Source organism: Onychostruthus taczanowskii, unplaced genomic scaffold (genome assembly GCF_017590055.1).
Source record: "Onychostruthus taczanowskii isolate IOZ18803 unplaced genomic scaffold, ASM1759005v1 scaffold6, whole genome shotgun sequence".
Classification (NCBI taxonomy): domain Eukaryota; kingdom Metazoa; phylum Chordata; class Aves; order Passeriformes; family Passeridae; genus Onychostruthus; species Onychostruthus taczanowskii.
Window position 1 is genome coordinate 14,016,393 of NW_024503679.1, and position 14,612 is coordinate 14,031,004.

General features: G+C 45.5%; 1 protein-coding gene across 2 annotated transcripts in view; it reads left to right on the plus strand.

The window, feature by feature from the left end:
* The window catches only part of NR2F2 (nuclear receptor subfamily 2 group F member 2), a 14,791-nt gene extending 4,443 nt beyond the window's left edge, over nt 1-10,348 (plus strand). Inside the window, exons 1-3 of one of the 2 annotated variants that reach the window (XM_041418303.1) lie at nt 1,016-1,622; nt 3,443-3,970; nt 7,136-10,348. In XM_041418303.1, the coding sequence (XP_041274237.1) occupies nt 1,193-1,622; nt 3,443-3,970; nt 7,136-7,410 (1,233 nt within the window). In that variant the 5' untranslated portion in view covers nt 1,016-1,192 and the 3' untranslated portion in view covers nt 7,411-10,348. Of the gene's footprint in view, nt 1-1,015; nt 1,623-3,442; nt 3,971-7,135 lie in introns of those variants that run through there. The other variant, XM_041418304.1, reaches the window with a different exon arrangement.
* The last annotated feature ends 4,264 nt before the right edge of the window (nt 10,349-14,612 follow it).

The window sequence follows — 14,612 nt, forward strand, 5'->3', positions numbered from 1 at the left end:
CCCCTCCCCCTGCCCGCGCCGTGAGCACCGGCGGCGCGGAGGCGAGAGCCCACTTGCGAGGCGGCAGAAGCAGCATAAGGCAGCGCGGCGGCGGCGGCAGCGGCGGCGGGAGCGGCGGCGGCGGGAGCGGCGGCAGCGGCACCCGAGCGGCGGCGGGAGCGGGAGCGGCGGCGGGGACGCGGCGCGGCGGGAGCGGCGAACCGGCGGAACGGGGCAGAGCGGCAGCGCAGCGGCGGCGCCGGAGAGGAGGAGGAGGAACAAATAAACAATCATAATAATAATAATTCATAATAATCGTAATCGTAACGATAATAAGATTTTTTTTATAAAACAAAAAAAAAAGAGAGAGCGAGGAGGAGGAGGAAAAAAAAAAAAGCCAACAGCCCCCCCACACCCCCGAGCCCAAAAGAGGGAGCGAGAGAGAGCAAGAGCGCAGCGGCCGGGCGGAGCGGCGGAGAGGAAGAATTAAAGCGAGCGAAGGAGGGAGGAGAGACAGAGCAGAGAGAGAGGAGGAAAGAGGAGGAGGAGGAAAAAAAAAAGCCCACAAAAACAAAGCGATCGCAGTTGATGTTGCTGCTGCAAGCTGGACTTCCAAAAACTACGGCGAGACCGACCGCTCTCCGCGCCGAGAAGAGTCTCCTCCGCTGTGCGTGTTTTTTTCCGCTGTGTGTGTAATCTTTAACCTTTTATTCATTCTTATTTTGATGGCTTTCCTGAATGGCTGACTGCGAGCTTCCCTGGACCTGGCCCCCAGACACCCGCCTCTCCTCCTTCAACTACTCTGCTGCAGATCAGCTCTAAGAGAGAGAGAGGGAGATCTTTGAAGAGATTTTTTTTTTTTTTCTCCTCTCTCTCTCTCTCTCTCCCCCTCTCTCCCCCACCCCCACCACCCCTTTACTTTGCTCTCCTGGAGCCCAGACAATCGACTCGCACCTCGCCCCCCCGCACACACACCTCCATCGCCCCGTGCTTCTGCACCTTCGCCGGTACCGGGAGATCCCCCCCACCCCGACCCTCCTGAAAAAAAAAAAAAAAAAAGGCAAAACAACATAAGAGAGAGAGGGAAAGAGAGAGAGAGAGAGGGGAGGACAAAAAAATAAAAAGACTGCTGCAAAGCTGATCTGAAAAGCAAAGCAAACAAACTTTGAAAATAAAGGGGGAACAGGAAGTTTGGCAACGGTGTCCAATAGATATGGCAATGGTAGTCGGTGCGTGGCGAGACCCCCAGGACGATGTGCCCGGAGCTCAGGGAACGCAGCCTTCGCAAGCCCCGCCGGTGCAGGGACCCCCGGCCGGGGCCCCGCACACCCCACAGACCCCGGGGCCCGGGGGCCCTCCCAGTACGCCAGCCCAGACCAACCCGCCGAGCCAGCAGAACCAAGGAGACAAGCAGCAGCAGCAGCAGCACATTGAATGTGTGGTTTGTGGGGACAAGTCTAGTGGCAAACATTATGGCCAGTTTACCTGCGAGGGTTGCAAGAGTTTCTTCAAGCGGAGTGTAAGGAGGAATCTCAGCTACACTTGTCGTGCCAACAGGAACTGTCCCATTGACCAGCACCACCGCAATCAGTGTCAGTACTGCCGCCTCAAAAAATGCCTCAAAGTTGGCATGAGACGGGAAGGTATTGGGATTTCATTTGTTTTGCAATATTTTTTTTCACTCGCTGCGTTTTGGGGTTTGTTTGGTTTTCCTTTTTTTATTATTTTTAAATAATATATATAATTACTCTTAGCATTTTTAACCTTCCTCTCCAAACCCCAAACCCAACCAGAACCTTACCTCCCCCCAACCCACCCCCCTCGAATAAACCAGCCAGAAACTTTCTCGTAATGAAAGAAAGCGGTGTTGGGGAGGGTGGGCAGGGAGGCAGGGGCTCTCGCATGCTTTCTCCTGCACTCGTAATTGATTTGTGTTTGTTTTGATTTTGCTGATGGAGGTTTATTGAAAGTGGATTTTTAGTTTCACGCTGCTTAGGAGCGAGATGATGATTCTGACGTGTGGTTACTTTTCCTTCGTGTTTCCTCCTGCATGCTCAGCCTTAGCCCCCGTGCCCCGAGCAGCCCTGTGTGTGTGTGTGTGTGTCTGTGCGTGTGTGTACACACACACACGGAGCCTCCCGAGATGCACACACACACACACACATACACACACACATATATATATATCCTCCAGCACCCTGCCTTAGATTGCAATTTTACACAGGCGGTTCAAATTACTATTACAATGGGACTCACCCTACCGAGGCTCTACAGCACTCCACTGTGGATTCCCGGCCGGATTTTTCCTCCTTTAAAAAAATATATACACACACACACATCTCCACGCGTGTTGTGTGTGTATATACACACTGCCGTGTGCCTGCCTTTCCCGGTTGTTATTACCTCACTTTTCTCTTCTTTCTCTTATTTTCTTGTTCCTCCGGGAGAGGCAGGAGGGGGTAGAAGGGATGGGGTGGGGGGTGTAAGGAGCAGTCCAGAAGTAAGTGTGGGGTGCTCGGATCTCTGCAAGTGGAGTCTTTGTGATATAAAATTAGACGGGAAATGTGAGCCTGCAGTTTTCCAGTGCGTGCTCTGTGTCTGGACGCTGCTATGTAGGTTAAGGGTGAGGGGGCTTGGGACTCGCCGGGCTCCTCTCTTTGTGTTTCTGCAAGAGTAACTAACCTTGGAATACAGGCGGTAACAAATATAAATCAAGCACATTTTTAGGCGTTCTCCCTTCTTGTCGTCTCTCTGCCTCTGAGCCCTTTTTCTCTCTCCTTTTTCTCTCGCTGTCACCGTGTAAATTTATTAACAAAATGAAAGGCCCACTTTCCATGGGCAGCGGGGGAAGGTGCCTTTGGATAATGCCCTCAGCCTCACCAGGGGACCTGCCGGGGATGTTGTGGGGTGATTTTGCTTCCTTTGGTATTTTTTACGAGAGGGGGGATGTATAATACCAGCAGCAACAATGTATTCAGTGGGCGAGAATCGCGTGTGGGACCAGAGCCGGGGATTTCGAACTGAAGTGTTTCTTCCTTCTCCCCTCCTCCCTCCCCATCCCGCTCCCCCAGCCTCAAATCAATGAGCTGGTTTAGGTGTAACGGAGAAAAAAACACACAAAGACGTATCCTGCATCTCTTGAAGGAGGGGGTGGCGGTGGAGGGGAGGGGGGTATAACTGGACTGTGGTGTGTTTTGGGAAGTGAGGAGCTGGGCTCCCACAGCAGCCCTGGCCGAGCCCACAGCGTCCTTCAGCTTTTGTTGTTGCTTGACTTGACCCGAGAAGTGCGGAGCCTTAGAGCGGGGCTGGGGCTGAACTCTGCCTGGGAGAATGCATGTTCCCCCCGAAGCTGGCCGGGTGCGGGGTCACACAGGCACGCACAAGCACACAAAGCAGGCTGTATTTGAACCGATGGTCGCAATTCAGATATTAATAGCTGTAGTTTCTTCTTTATTTACTGCAGCGGTCCAGAGGGGCAGAATGCCACCCACACAGCCAACTCATGGTCAGTTCGCCTTGACAAATGGGGACCCTCTCAACTGCCATTCCTACCTATCCGGATATATCTCCCTTCTTCTGAGAGCAGAGCCCTACCCCACCTCCCGCTTTGGCAGTCAGTGCATGCAACCCAACAACATCATGGGCATCGAGAACATTTGTGAACTGGCAGCTAGGATGCTCTTCAGCGCGGTGGAGTGGGCCAGGAATATCCCCTTCTTCCCAGACCTCCAGATCACAGACCAGGTGGCCCTCCTGAGGCTGACCTGGAGCGAGTTATTTGTCCTCAACGCTGCCCAGTGCTCCATGCCCCTCCACGTAGCTCCGCTCCTGGCAGCTGCTGGCCTCCACGCTTCGCCAATGTCTGCTGACCGAGTGGTCGCCTTTATGGACCACATACGAATCTTCCAAGAGCAAGTAGAAAAACTGAAAGCATTGCATGTCGACTCTGCAGAATATAGCTGTTTAAAGGCCATAGTCCTCTTCACCTCAGGTAGGCGGCATTTCTTTGCTCCTTTTTTTTTTTTTTTTTTTCTTTTTTTCCCCCTCCTTTCCCGGGCCCCCCTTGAGAAGTGTTTGCTCTTGCAAAGTGTTATTGCCTGCACCCCATCCCCTGTCCCTGCCCCCCGAGAACCAGCGCGGTCTCTTCTCCTTTTAGGAAGCGGTGCCCTGTGCTCTCCCCTTCAGGGCCTCGGATCCGAGCATCCCATCTTCTAGGCAGTGCAAATCAGGAAAAAAATAAAATGAAAATAAAATATACACACACCCCATTATTTTTATTTTTTTTTAAGAAAAATGCAGACAGCCAAAATATACCCCAACCCTAGCTGAATAATGCTGGGGACTGGGAAAGAAGGGGCCCGGGAAGAGGCACCCATTCGCCACGAGAGACTGCGCTCTTCCCATTGAAAATAATATTTTATTTAACAGTATAGCTCTGGGTTGTTGCATTTAATGACACGCATCCGAACAGCAGCAAAATCTGTTTGATGTTGTTAAATACAAGTCGTCCTATCAGTGAAACCACTTTAAAAAGAGGATCATTTTATGGGCAGCCAGGAAGGGAAAAAAGCCCTGCAGGATTAAAAATTGAATTAAAAAAAAAAAAAGTTAAATGCACAAATCTGAGTTTAAAATACGTTCCCTGCCATCTCATAAAATAAAATAAATCAACTTTGCTAAGAGCTGTCTCTGATTTAAACAGAATGTGGCAGTGAGCAGTTCTGTGTCATTTAAGCTAAGGGGAAAAGTTTGCATTTGTACCCAGCAGGAACTGCATAGTCCAAAGCGAGTAGCGGGTGCGAAAGGATCATTACCATAAGTAGACAGGGGTAGTATGGAAAAGTAAGAGGAGGCTGAAGCTGCCGCTCTGCAGTGTAATTCCGGGGTGGCACAAGCATGACTCTCCCGAGGAAAAGACCTCGAGGTGTTTCTTAGATAATCAAAGAGGGGAGGGGGGGGGAAATATGTGTCAACTTTTGCTGCCTAGAAATAGTGCATGAGTTATAAAGCAATAATTGAGTGCGTTGTGAAATCTAATTAGCTTGCACTAGAGTTTAACCTGGGTGAGTAATAATCCTGATATTAACTCTGGAGGCTAAATTTTTTTTTTTTTTTCTTCTGAGGGGAAAAAAAAGAATCTGCTCGCTAATTTGTGCAATACGTTATCTCAGATCACTAACTTTGAGGCTGCACCGGCAACCCAGTGTGCTGGAGCCCTCGAAGTTTGGGGATTAAATTTAAAAATACATATATTTCGCCTGTAACTCATTCGGACGCTTGGGAAAGTGGCCACGCGATAAACATATGAATGGAAGCAGGACCTGCAAAATAATTACTCATCAGAGTTTTTTAAAGCCTGATATCAGGAAACAGGAAAAAAATGTAGTTTATGTGGGAAAAGAAGGGCTCACAATCCGTTCCTTGTTGTGTTAAAGGGGGTCTGGGGAACGAAGTCATTTTCTGGACTTTGTCCAGGTTCTGGGTCGTGACCTAAACTTCCTTTTATATATTATTGCTTTACACATAAAAAACTTCTCCTTTTTTTTTTCCTCCCCCCCCAATTACTGGTGCTAAATCCTGAGGTGATCAATGAGCAGGGCGCATCTATCCACAGGGAGACAGGGATCCCGAGTGGGAAGGGGTGTCCGTGGGGTGCTTATTTTATTTTTCTATCATTTTTCTAGGATGCATTTTCCTCTCCCTCGCTCAGCCGCTCAGCGAGGATCCCACACACGCTCACATCCCTCCCCAGCCCCTGCCCAGCTCACACCCACACCAAGAGTTTATTTCCAATCCTGCCTTTTCTCCCAAATCACTTTTTTTTTTTTACTTTTTTTTTTTTTTTTTTTTTTTTTTTTTTAGCCTTCTGAGAAAACAATCGTCCGATCCTGTCGTAACTGTTTAATTTATGACTATTTTCAAAATGGGAGGCCTGGCGTGTAAATTGCCTCCCAACTAGATAAACGTTTCTTGTTATCTGATTCTGGGGAAGACAGCCACATGCAAAAAAATATAGGGTGATGCTTGCAGCTTCTGCAGCACCCCAATAACCCTCCCTGATGTAAAGCAGACGCACATAGATGCATATAATGTTTGCTGCAGCCTATTTTAAGAGGGAGGGGGGAAAAAATCTGGGTTCTAATGACTCGCAGAATATGCATGTGTTAGCCCTGTGCCTAGGAAAGCCACAGGGAGGTCAGGTCACAACCTGTGCTCTTTCAGCACAGACGTCTCTGATTTAAAGGGAACTTATTGTATTTTAGCGTATCAGGGAAAAAAAAAAAAAAAAAAAAAAAAGAGAGAGAAAAAATGTCCAGACCCTATCAGGGAGTTTTCTTCTTGTAAGGGCCTTTAGGTTTAAAAAGAAGAAGAAGAGGAAAAAAAAAAAGAGGGGGGAGTGGAGGGGGGGGAAGAAAGAAAGAGAAAAGAAAAGAGGGGGGAAAAGAAACAGCTCAAATGAACAGAGAGATCACAGTTTGCATGGCTGCCTCTGAATAGGCTAAACTGACAAGATCAGTTTTAAAGGGCCACTTAAATCAGTTTCAAAGACTGAAGAAAAACGCGTTGTCTTCTTTGGGGGAGAATCTGTTGCTGGATCCGGGGCGCCATTATCTTTGGCTGGGCCAGTTTTTTATTATTATTATGATTTCTATCACTGTGAGTAGTAGTCCTTCTCATCGCAGGGTTAGGCTCCCCCCAATTATTTTCCAAGAAGGGGGGGTGTGGAGAAATAGTGGCTCCCTTTCCCCCTTTTCAGCTCAAGCCTTCCCCGCCCCCCCAGCCTTTCCCCCAAAAACCACAGAGATATGAAATTAGGCTTGGCCAGCACCTCCTTGCCACCCCTCAGGTCTGTCGTGCCATTCGAAATCTCGACTCTGGGAGCTGTGCTCAGTCCTAAAGGAGACCCTCTAGAAGAGAGAGAAATGCAGACACACACGCATGCACAGAGAGATTGTCCCTTTTGGTGAAACCCACTTAAACTCTGGGGGGCGAGGTGATGGCGCACGATCCACTCTTAAACCTAGACATTTGAAAAAAAAATCAAATTAAAAATTAAAAAAAAAACCAACAAAAAAACACGAAACACAAACCACCAAAACCTTTTTAATCTGATGATTGCTTTCTTTTTTTTTTTTTTTAATACACTTTCTTCTAGATGCCTGTGGTCTCTCTGATGTAGCCCATGTTGAAAGTTTACAGGAGAAGTCACAGTGTGCTTTGGAAGAGTATGTTAGGAGCCAGTATCCCAACCAGCCAACACGATTCGGGAAGCTATTACTACGTCTCCCCTCCCTTCGCACTGTCTCCTCTTCTGTCATAGAGCAATTGTTTTTCGTCCGTTTGGTAGGTAAAACCCCCATAGAAACCCTAATCAGGGATATGTTACTGTCTGGCAGCAGTTTTAACTGGCCTTACATGTCCATTCAATAAAACATCCAAGAGAGAGAAAAAGAAAAAGAAAAAAAAACAAAACCACCAAGACAAAAATGTAAAAAAAATTAAATAAAATCAAAATTGAGAAGGGAGATGAGAGTGAAAGGAAAGCAAATGACATTTGGGTTCTGGTTGTTTCTTAAATTTCCTTCTGCTAAGAAAGGATGTAAAAGGATGTTACAAGTTTGCTAAGAGAAGACAGGAAAAAATTAATGGACTGTGAATTAAAAAAAAGAGACTGTCAAATGAACTTTTACAGAATGCATTAAAAACTCCCGTGTCGTTCAGAAAAAAAACTTGCTACTTATCATTTTTTTTGTAAAAAAATAAAAAAGAGGGAAAGAAAAAAAGAAAGAAGAAGAAAAGAAACGATGGTGGGCTTTTTCTTTTTTTCTTTTTTCTTCTTTTTTTTTTCTTTTTTTTGGGGGTAAACTTTTTAAAAAATCTCGCTTAAAGTGCATTTAAAGGAAATTTGGAGAAAATTAGCAGAACGGAAGAAAGTAAGTCTTTTTTTTCCAAATTATTAATTGTCCTATGTGTCTATGTACCTATAGCTGTTCTTTTTTGTATTTTTCTGGTTTCAAACCAGTTTATTCTGTGGTTCTATAATAATTTTTGATATAACCTTGGCTTCTTTAAAAAAAATAAACTGTGTATCCTTAAAATATATGTTCTGAAAGAATTAAAACTGAGTCCACGAAAGTATCATAGGAAGAAAGGAAAAGAGAAAAAAAAAAAACCCTCAACAACACAATGATGGAAGCGCACTTAAGGTGGTGACCCAAAATCTAGCTTGAAGCTGAGAGAGCTATAATTATATAGACCCGAATGAACCACACGTGTCATATAACTCCCCCCAAATCTAGGTTTTTTTGATATTTCGGACAGAAAATGAACTGTGGGGATTTATTATAGGTAGAAGGATTTTGTGTCCAAGACACACTACGGTTTTGATTTTAAAAAAAAAGAAAACACAAACAAGCAAACAAGCAAAGTGAACTTTTGTAATTTGAATTGGGTTCCACATAGTTCATCATGAATTGTTATTAAACTCCTCTATCTGTTTGTATATTTGCAAGCCCTTTGTATTATAATAATTGTTGATATTTTCCCTTTTTAAAAAATACCATTGAAATCAGCATGACAAAATAACACTGTTGGCACTTATAGATAACGTGATTGATTCAGTATCTTAGAGTTTACAGTTTTGTGTTTAAAAAAACTGAAGGTTTTTTTTTTTTTAAGTGCAACATTTCTGTATACTGTAAAAGTTATAATAACTGAACTGTTTGGTCGAGTCTTTGTGTGTTATATTCCAAGGAAAATTGAAAGTATTCAGAAATTAAAATATTATTTGATATCTGAAACTTGTTTGGCTGTCATAAATGTCTTTCAGAAACCACATTACTTCTCTATAGTTTGCAGTCATTTAAGTCCATAGGCGATTGATTTGTTTACTTGTCACAGTAAGTTTGTAGCAGATGTATTGTAGTGTATTTACCTGTTTAATTCCGGGATGGGGGTGGAGGACTTAAGTTCGTGGTTTATCTCTGGTTTTAGGAAGTACTATGCTGAAATGGTAAACCATCAACCCCCATTCATCTAATCCTCCTGTTAATTAAAAATGGATTTTCTGGAAAAAAAAAAAAAAAGGCCCTTATTTTTGTCACACTTAAGTGCCTGCGTAGGAAAGGTATTGTTGTGAAAAAGTATTAGAAATCTGGAGATCAGTATCTATTTTATGATCAGAATGGGGCGAAAAATCTTTTGTAAATGTCTGACATACGCGCACAAGATCATTCAAGCAAGGTAATAGCAGTATTGTAAATATAGGTCAGTTGTTTGCAATGAGTTTTCTTTAAGTATGTGTGATTTTTTATAATACTCCGTAGTTGCCATCTATCGTTGTCATTGAGAGGTCTTCAAATGGAGTGGCTTTAGCTTCTAGCACTGAGGAGTCGGTTTTTAATGTATATATACTCTCAAGTGGATTTCTTTCTTTTTTTTTTCTTTTTTTTTTTTTCTCCTTTAAACCTTAGACTGTGAAAGCATGACCACAGGTCATCTCTCTCTTTTACATATGGGCTATCTGTCTGTGTGTATGCTGGCACGCAGACACGCGTGGGCGTCCATGGATGTCCCCTGTGGAGGCACAGGGCCCTCTCCTGCAGCCCTGGCACCGGGAGTGGGACCTGCCTGGGCGGGTGGCATAGGACCGGACACACCACTGGGGAATTGAGTGCTATCCCAAGCAGGCAAAAAAAAAAAAAAAAAAAAAAAAACAACCCACACACTAACCCAACCCAAAGCTGAAGGAAGGCAAGATGATGTGGTTTTTGCAAGGGGTTGATATTTTATTTCGTGTGTGTGCGTGTCATTTATTATTTTTTTTCTCTTTTCTTTCTCTCTCCCCCCGCCCGCCCTCCCCTTGGTCTATAGCAGATGCTTTGTATGTGAAAGCTTGCAATTTTGTTCTTGTCTGAGGCTTCCCCCTCTCCCTTTTTACCACACGTAACTACACCATGTTGTGGTTTGACAAAAAGAGAGAGAGGGAGGGAGAGAGATCATTCTGTAAAGTCGATTAAACCCTGATCTTTAGTGTGTTCCAGTTAGACACATCTGTACTGGGGGCTGAGGGGCGTATGACTGTGAATTTGAGCAGAGTTTTACATCTGAATCATGGCTCCTTTTCTATAAATATATAAATATATATAAATATATAAATATACTATTATTGCAGGGGAATTGCTGACCTCTAGATTTAGCTTTTTCTATTGCAAGTGCTATCCATGTGAGTGTGTGTGTGTGAAGTTTTTATGCTTACTAAGAACACAGGATCTTGACTTGTTTGTTTTGTGTTAGTTTATTGTAAACAACCATTTGTTGTAAATTGTTATTGGCATTAAATTATAATTTATGATTTTCAAATCCAAAACATTCTCTGCTTTTTATGTTTTAAAGCCTGTAAGCTATCTCTGTATTTATAAGTTTCTTGCAGCGAGCTTTGGTTCACAGAGAATAATAGTAAACAGAAAATGCACCAGGGTTAAATAAAAACACACACACACACACACGCACGCACACACACACAAGCCCCGTGTATATATGTTTGGAATGCTCAGAGGAGGATTTGTTTAGGGACTTCAGTTAGTTTTAAGTTTATAGCATTTAAAGAAAGTTTTTCTTTTCATGCTGAGTTAGAACAAAAGATCTATCCAAAGATTGAATTGGACAAAAGAGGAGGGTTGGGATGGAGAAGCTTGTTCTATGTTGAATTGAGGAGATCCTTTTTTTTTTTTTTTTTTTTTTTTTTTTTAAAAAAAGGAAAAAAAAAAAAAAAGCTGTTAAACATGGCGACTCTTTCCCTCTAAGTGTCTAATTTATTTTTTTTCCTTGCGGTTCCCCCACTTCCCAACCCTCCCTTTTATTATATTTTCTGCTTTAATCTGATCTTAGCTCGCTCTATTCCTTTCCCCCCCACCCCTGCCGCCGGGACTGGCGGGGAAAGACCCAAAGGCGACCCGGAACGACAGCGAGAGCTGCGGAGCCGCCCGCGGTGCAACCCACAGCTCGCGAAAGGTCTTCTTCACCCCCCTTCCCCTTCCTCCTCCTCCTCTCCTGCGCTCTCCCCTCCCCGCCGCCGCTCTCGCAAACCTCCCCCGGCCCCGCCGGGGGGGGCGGCGGCCCCGCGGGGCGCGGAGGGGGCGCGGGAGGAGGCGGCTCCCCAAGTTCAGACAAAAGCGGGGGCTGGGGCCGGAGGAGGCGCCGGGCGGGCGGTGCCAGCCCGCGCGTGTGAGCGTGTCCGTGTGTCCGTGTGTCCGTGCGCGCGGGCCGCGGCCGCGGGCGGCGCTTCCCCCGCAGCCCGGATCCCATCCGCATGTCAATGACCTGTGGAAGCATCTCCCCCGTGCGAGCGCGGCGCGGTGCAGCGGGGTCACACCGACCCCGGGTGGGATAGCGGGGTCTGCGCCCGCAGGGAGAGCGGCATCCTCGGGATGGGCCAAAAAAAAAGGGAAGAGGGGAAAGGGGGAAAAATAATAAAAGAGAAAAGGAAAGGGGGAGAAAGAAAGAGGGATAGCGAGGAAAAGGCAAGGGTGTTTCGAGGCGCTCCGTAACCGCCGATGATAAAGAGCGGGATGTGGGAATGGAGATGGGTTTTATTTTTATTTCTTTCTCCTACTTTTTTCTTTTTTTTTCTTTTTTTTTTTTTTTTAATTAAAACTTTAGTGGGTCCTGGGGATCGCGCTCGCTTCGCTTTGCTTTGTAGAATGGAAAGAGATACACGGAGAAATGCAGGCCTTGTCAGGATTTATTGAAGTTGGGTTTAAAAAACGTGCTTCAGATGATTTTTCCCATTTTCTCAGATTTCAAAGGCTCCCCGCAGTGCGGCTGCCTAATTAATGGTGAAATTCAACTAAATCTAATTATGCAGTAATTTTAAAGCAGTTAGTCCTGGGCGCTGCTTTGTAATAGGAACCCAGTTTTTAAAGTTTGCTTAATGTGTTGGTTTAGGGAGCTGGGGAGGAGAAGGGTGTAAGGGACAGAGCTGTGGGGTTGTTTTTTTTCCTTTCCCCCTTCTCCCCTTTTCCCCCACCCCTTTTGTAAAGCAAAGAAATGCAAAATATAAACCCAAAACAGCCAGCGAAAGGCAAGGAGAGAGGCTGTCTTATCCCCTCGTATGTGATACGGGTATTGAGTGAGAAGCACCAGCGAAAGTGTAAATAACACAGTAGTTAATAGGGACCATAAAGGTATTCCTGGCCTGTGGATTTCCAAGTGCCGAGCTGTTTTAGAGAGGATCTTGAATCCTGCGGTAATAAAGGGGCAACGGAGACACACAGCGTCTCTTCTTGGGAAATAGAAACCAGATTTCTGCTATTGAACATCTATTGTCATTAAGAGGAGAGGCTTGTGCTCGCGAAGTTATAAATCTTATCGCCCTTTTGATAACACAGTTGTAATCAGTTAGCATCGCATTCAAACCCAATTGTAAAACTGCCTAATTTAATATGTCATACATGTCATTAAAACTTTATTTTTCCCACTTCTCTTTTTTTCCTCCCCTCTCTCTACCCATCCCCCCCACGTAAAATGTCAACAGATCTGGCTGGTAACGTGCAGCAGGGAGAGCCCGAGGTGGCTGCGCTGCTCCGGGGGCGAGCCCGGTGCTATGATGAAGAGGGTTTGCTTTCTTCCCATCTAGGTAATCGGAAGCGTTTCTATCATATTAGAAGTATAGGGGAAAAAAAAAAGATAATAATAATAAAAATAGAGGGGGGTGGGAGGCAAGGGAGAGAGGAAAATGAAATCCTTCTCCTTCCTTCAGAATTGCCATCGCTCAATGAAGTTCTTTGAAAGAAACTTGTCTTATGATTAGCTAAGCAAACACATCTGCTTTCCTAGTTTGGGCTTAGCTAATTATCAAAACAAAGGGGCCGTTTCTTCTTCTACCTTGCTGGAAAGAAGATGTTATTTCAGGAGTCCTGTCCCTCCTCCCTCCCCCCCATCCACACACACACGCAGCCCCCGTCCCAGCCCTTCCCAGCGAAGCACCACGCTCCTTTTATTGGGATTACCGATGGGGAAATGAGTTTGCGCACTCCTCTTCCTAATGTTAAGCTTTATCATTACCTTCCTTGGAACAATATTTTTCCAACCAAATGTCCCTGCGGCAGGGCGGAGGGTGGAGGTGGGAAGGGGAAGGGAGGAGGGGGAAGGTGGTTTTGAATTGCGGACCAACTTCGCAGCTATTTGAATCAAGGCTGCACTCGGTTGATTTTAGTTGACAGAGCGTGTGTTGAAGCTGAACTCTATAATTTGCACTTCTGTTCTTTTATTAGACTTGGACAACGAACTAATGAGCTTTCCCCCACCACTGTGTCACTTGTATTTATTTTCTTTCGGAAACTTTTAGATAGAAGAAGTGTTCTCGCAGAAGGGCAGAGGTGGAGGGAAGGTTTCGCGCTGTGGCTATTTATTTATTTATTTTCCTGGAGGTGCAGGGATCAGCTCTGTGCTTGTGCGGATGTGTCTGTGTGCGTGCGTGTCCCTGTCCCCGGTGAAAGGCGACCCACGCGGTGTTAGAGGAGGAGAAGCTCCGAGCTACATGTGTTATCCGGGCGATGCTGCCCTTGGAGTGACTCGGGTGGTGGGAAGGTAACGCGGAGGCGAGCCTTGCGAGACGCCCGAAAACAAAATAAATATATCTATATGCGTGTAAATCATCGGTCCTGAGGCAGAGGCTCCGCGGTGCGGGCGCGCTGTGGAGCGGAGGGGAGCGGAGGGCAGTGAGCGGCTTGAACCCGAATTTGGTCAGATCTCTGCAGGAGCGGGTTAACTTTATAAAAGCGAGAGGTGGCTTTAAACACGTACCTGAGAGACGCTGGAAGAAAGGGGTTTGGAAGCAAATAGAAAGGTTTTAAATATACATGTGTATTTAAGAAAGGGAGAAAAAGCCCAAATGAAGGGTTTCCATACACACACACACACAAAAAAAAAAAAAAAAAAAAAAAAAAAAAAAAAAAAAAAAAGGAGGGTGAAATGTTTGTCACTACATGACCACCAACGCACGAAGCCGTATCCATCGCTCGGAGCCTGCTCCATCCGTGCGAGTCGTGAGATATTTTGAATTTTGATTCCAGCGTGTTTTCTTTGAACTGGGCCTTTCGGTTTATTAAGGCAGGAAGAGGAACTCAGCAATCCTCTTTGAAACACGCTTGGTTTAACTATTTTACACAAGTTTGCCCAGGTCCCTGGAGATTCTCCAGTTGAAGAAGATTGAAATTAGAGTTAAAAGCTGGCGGAGGGGGGGGGTGTGTGCTGGGAGGGGGTGTAAGAGGGGTAAGGGGGTGGAGGGCGAGTGTGGAAGAGGGTGATGAATCTATTGTAAATGCTCTCCTGTATTCTTGTGTGTTGGGGAATGGAACAGAAATCTGCGTCGCCTTGTTTGATCCATACGCGCGCATCTGCGTGTGCGGGTGCATGGCTCATACTCTATATGGAGACATGCATACACATCTCTAGGCCACGATTAATATTCCCAGAAATGCAGGAGAAAAAAGCTGGTATTTAGCGGCCATACGGAGAGGCGCACGCTGCCTGGTTCCCAGCAGCTTCACTCCCAAACTTTGCCTTTTCTTTTGTTTTCTTTTCTTTATTCTTTTTTTTTCCCCCTCCTTCTTGTAAATTGCTGTTAACGT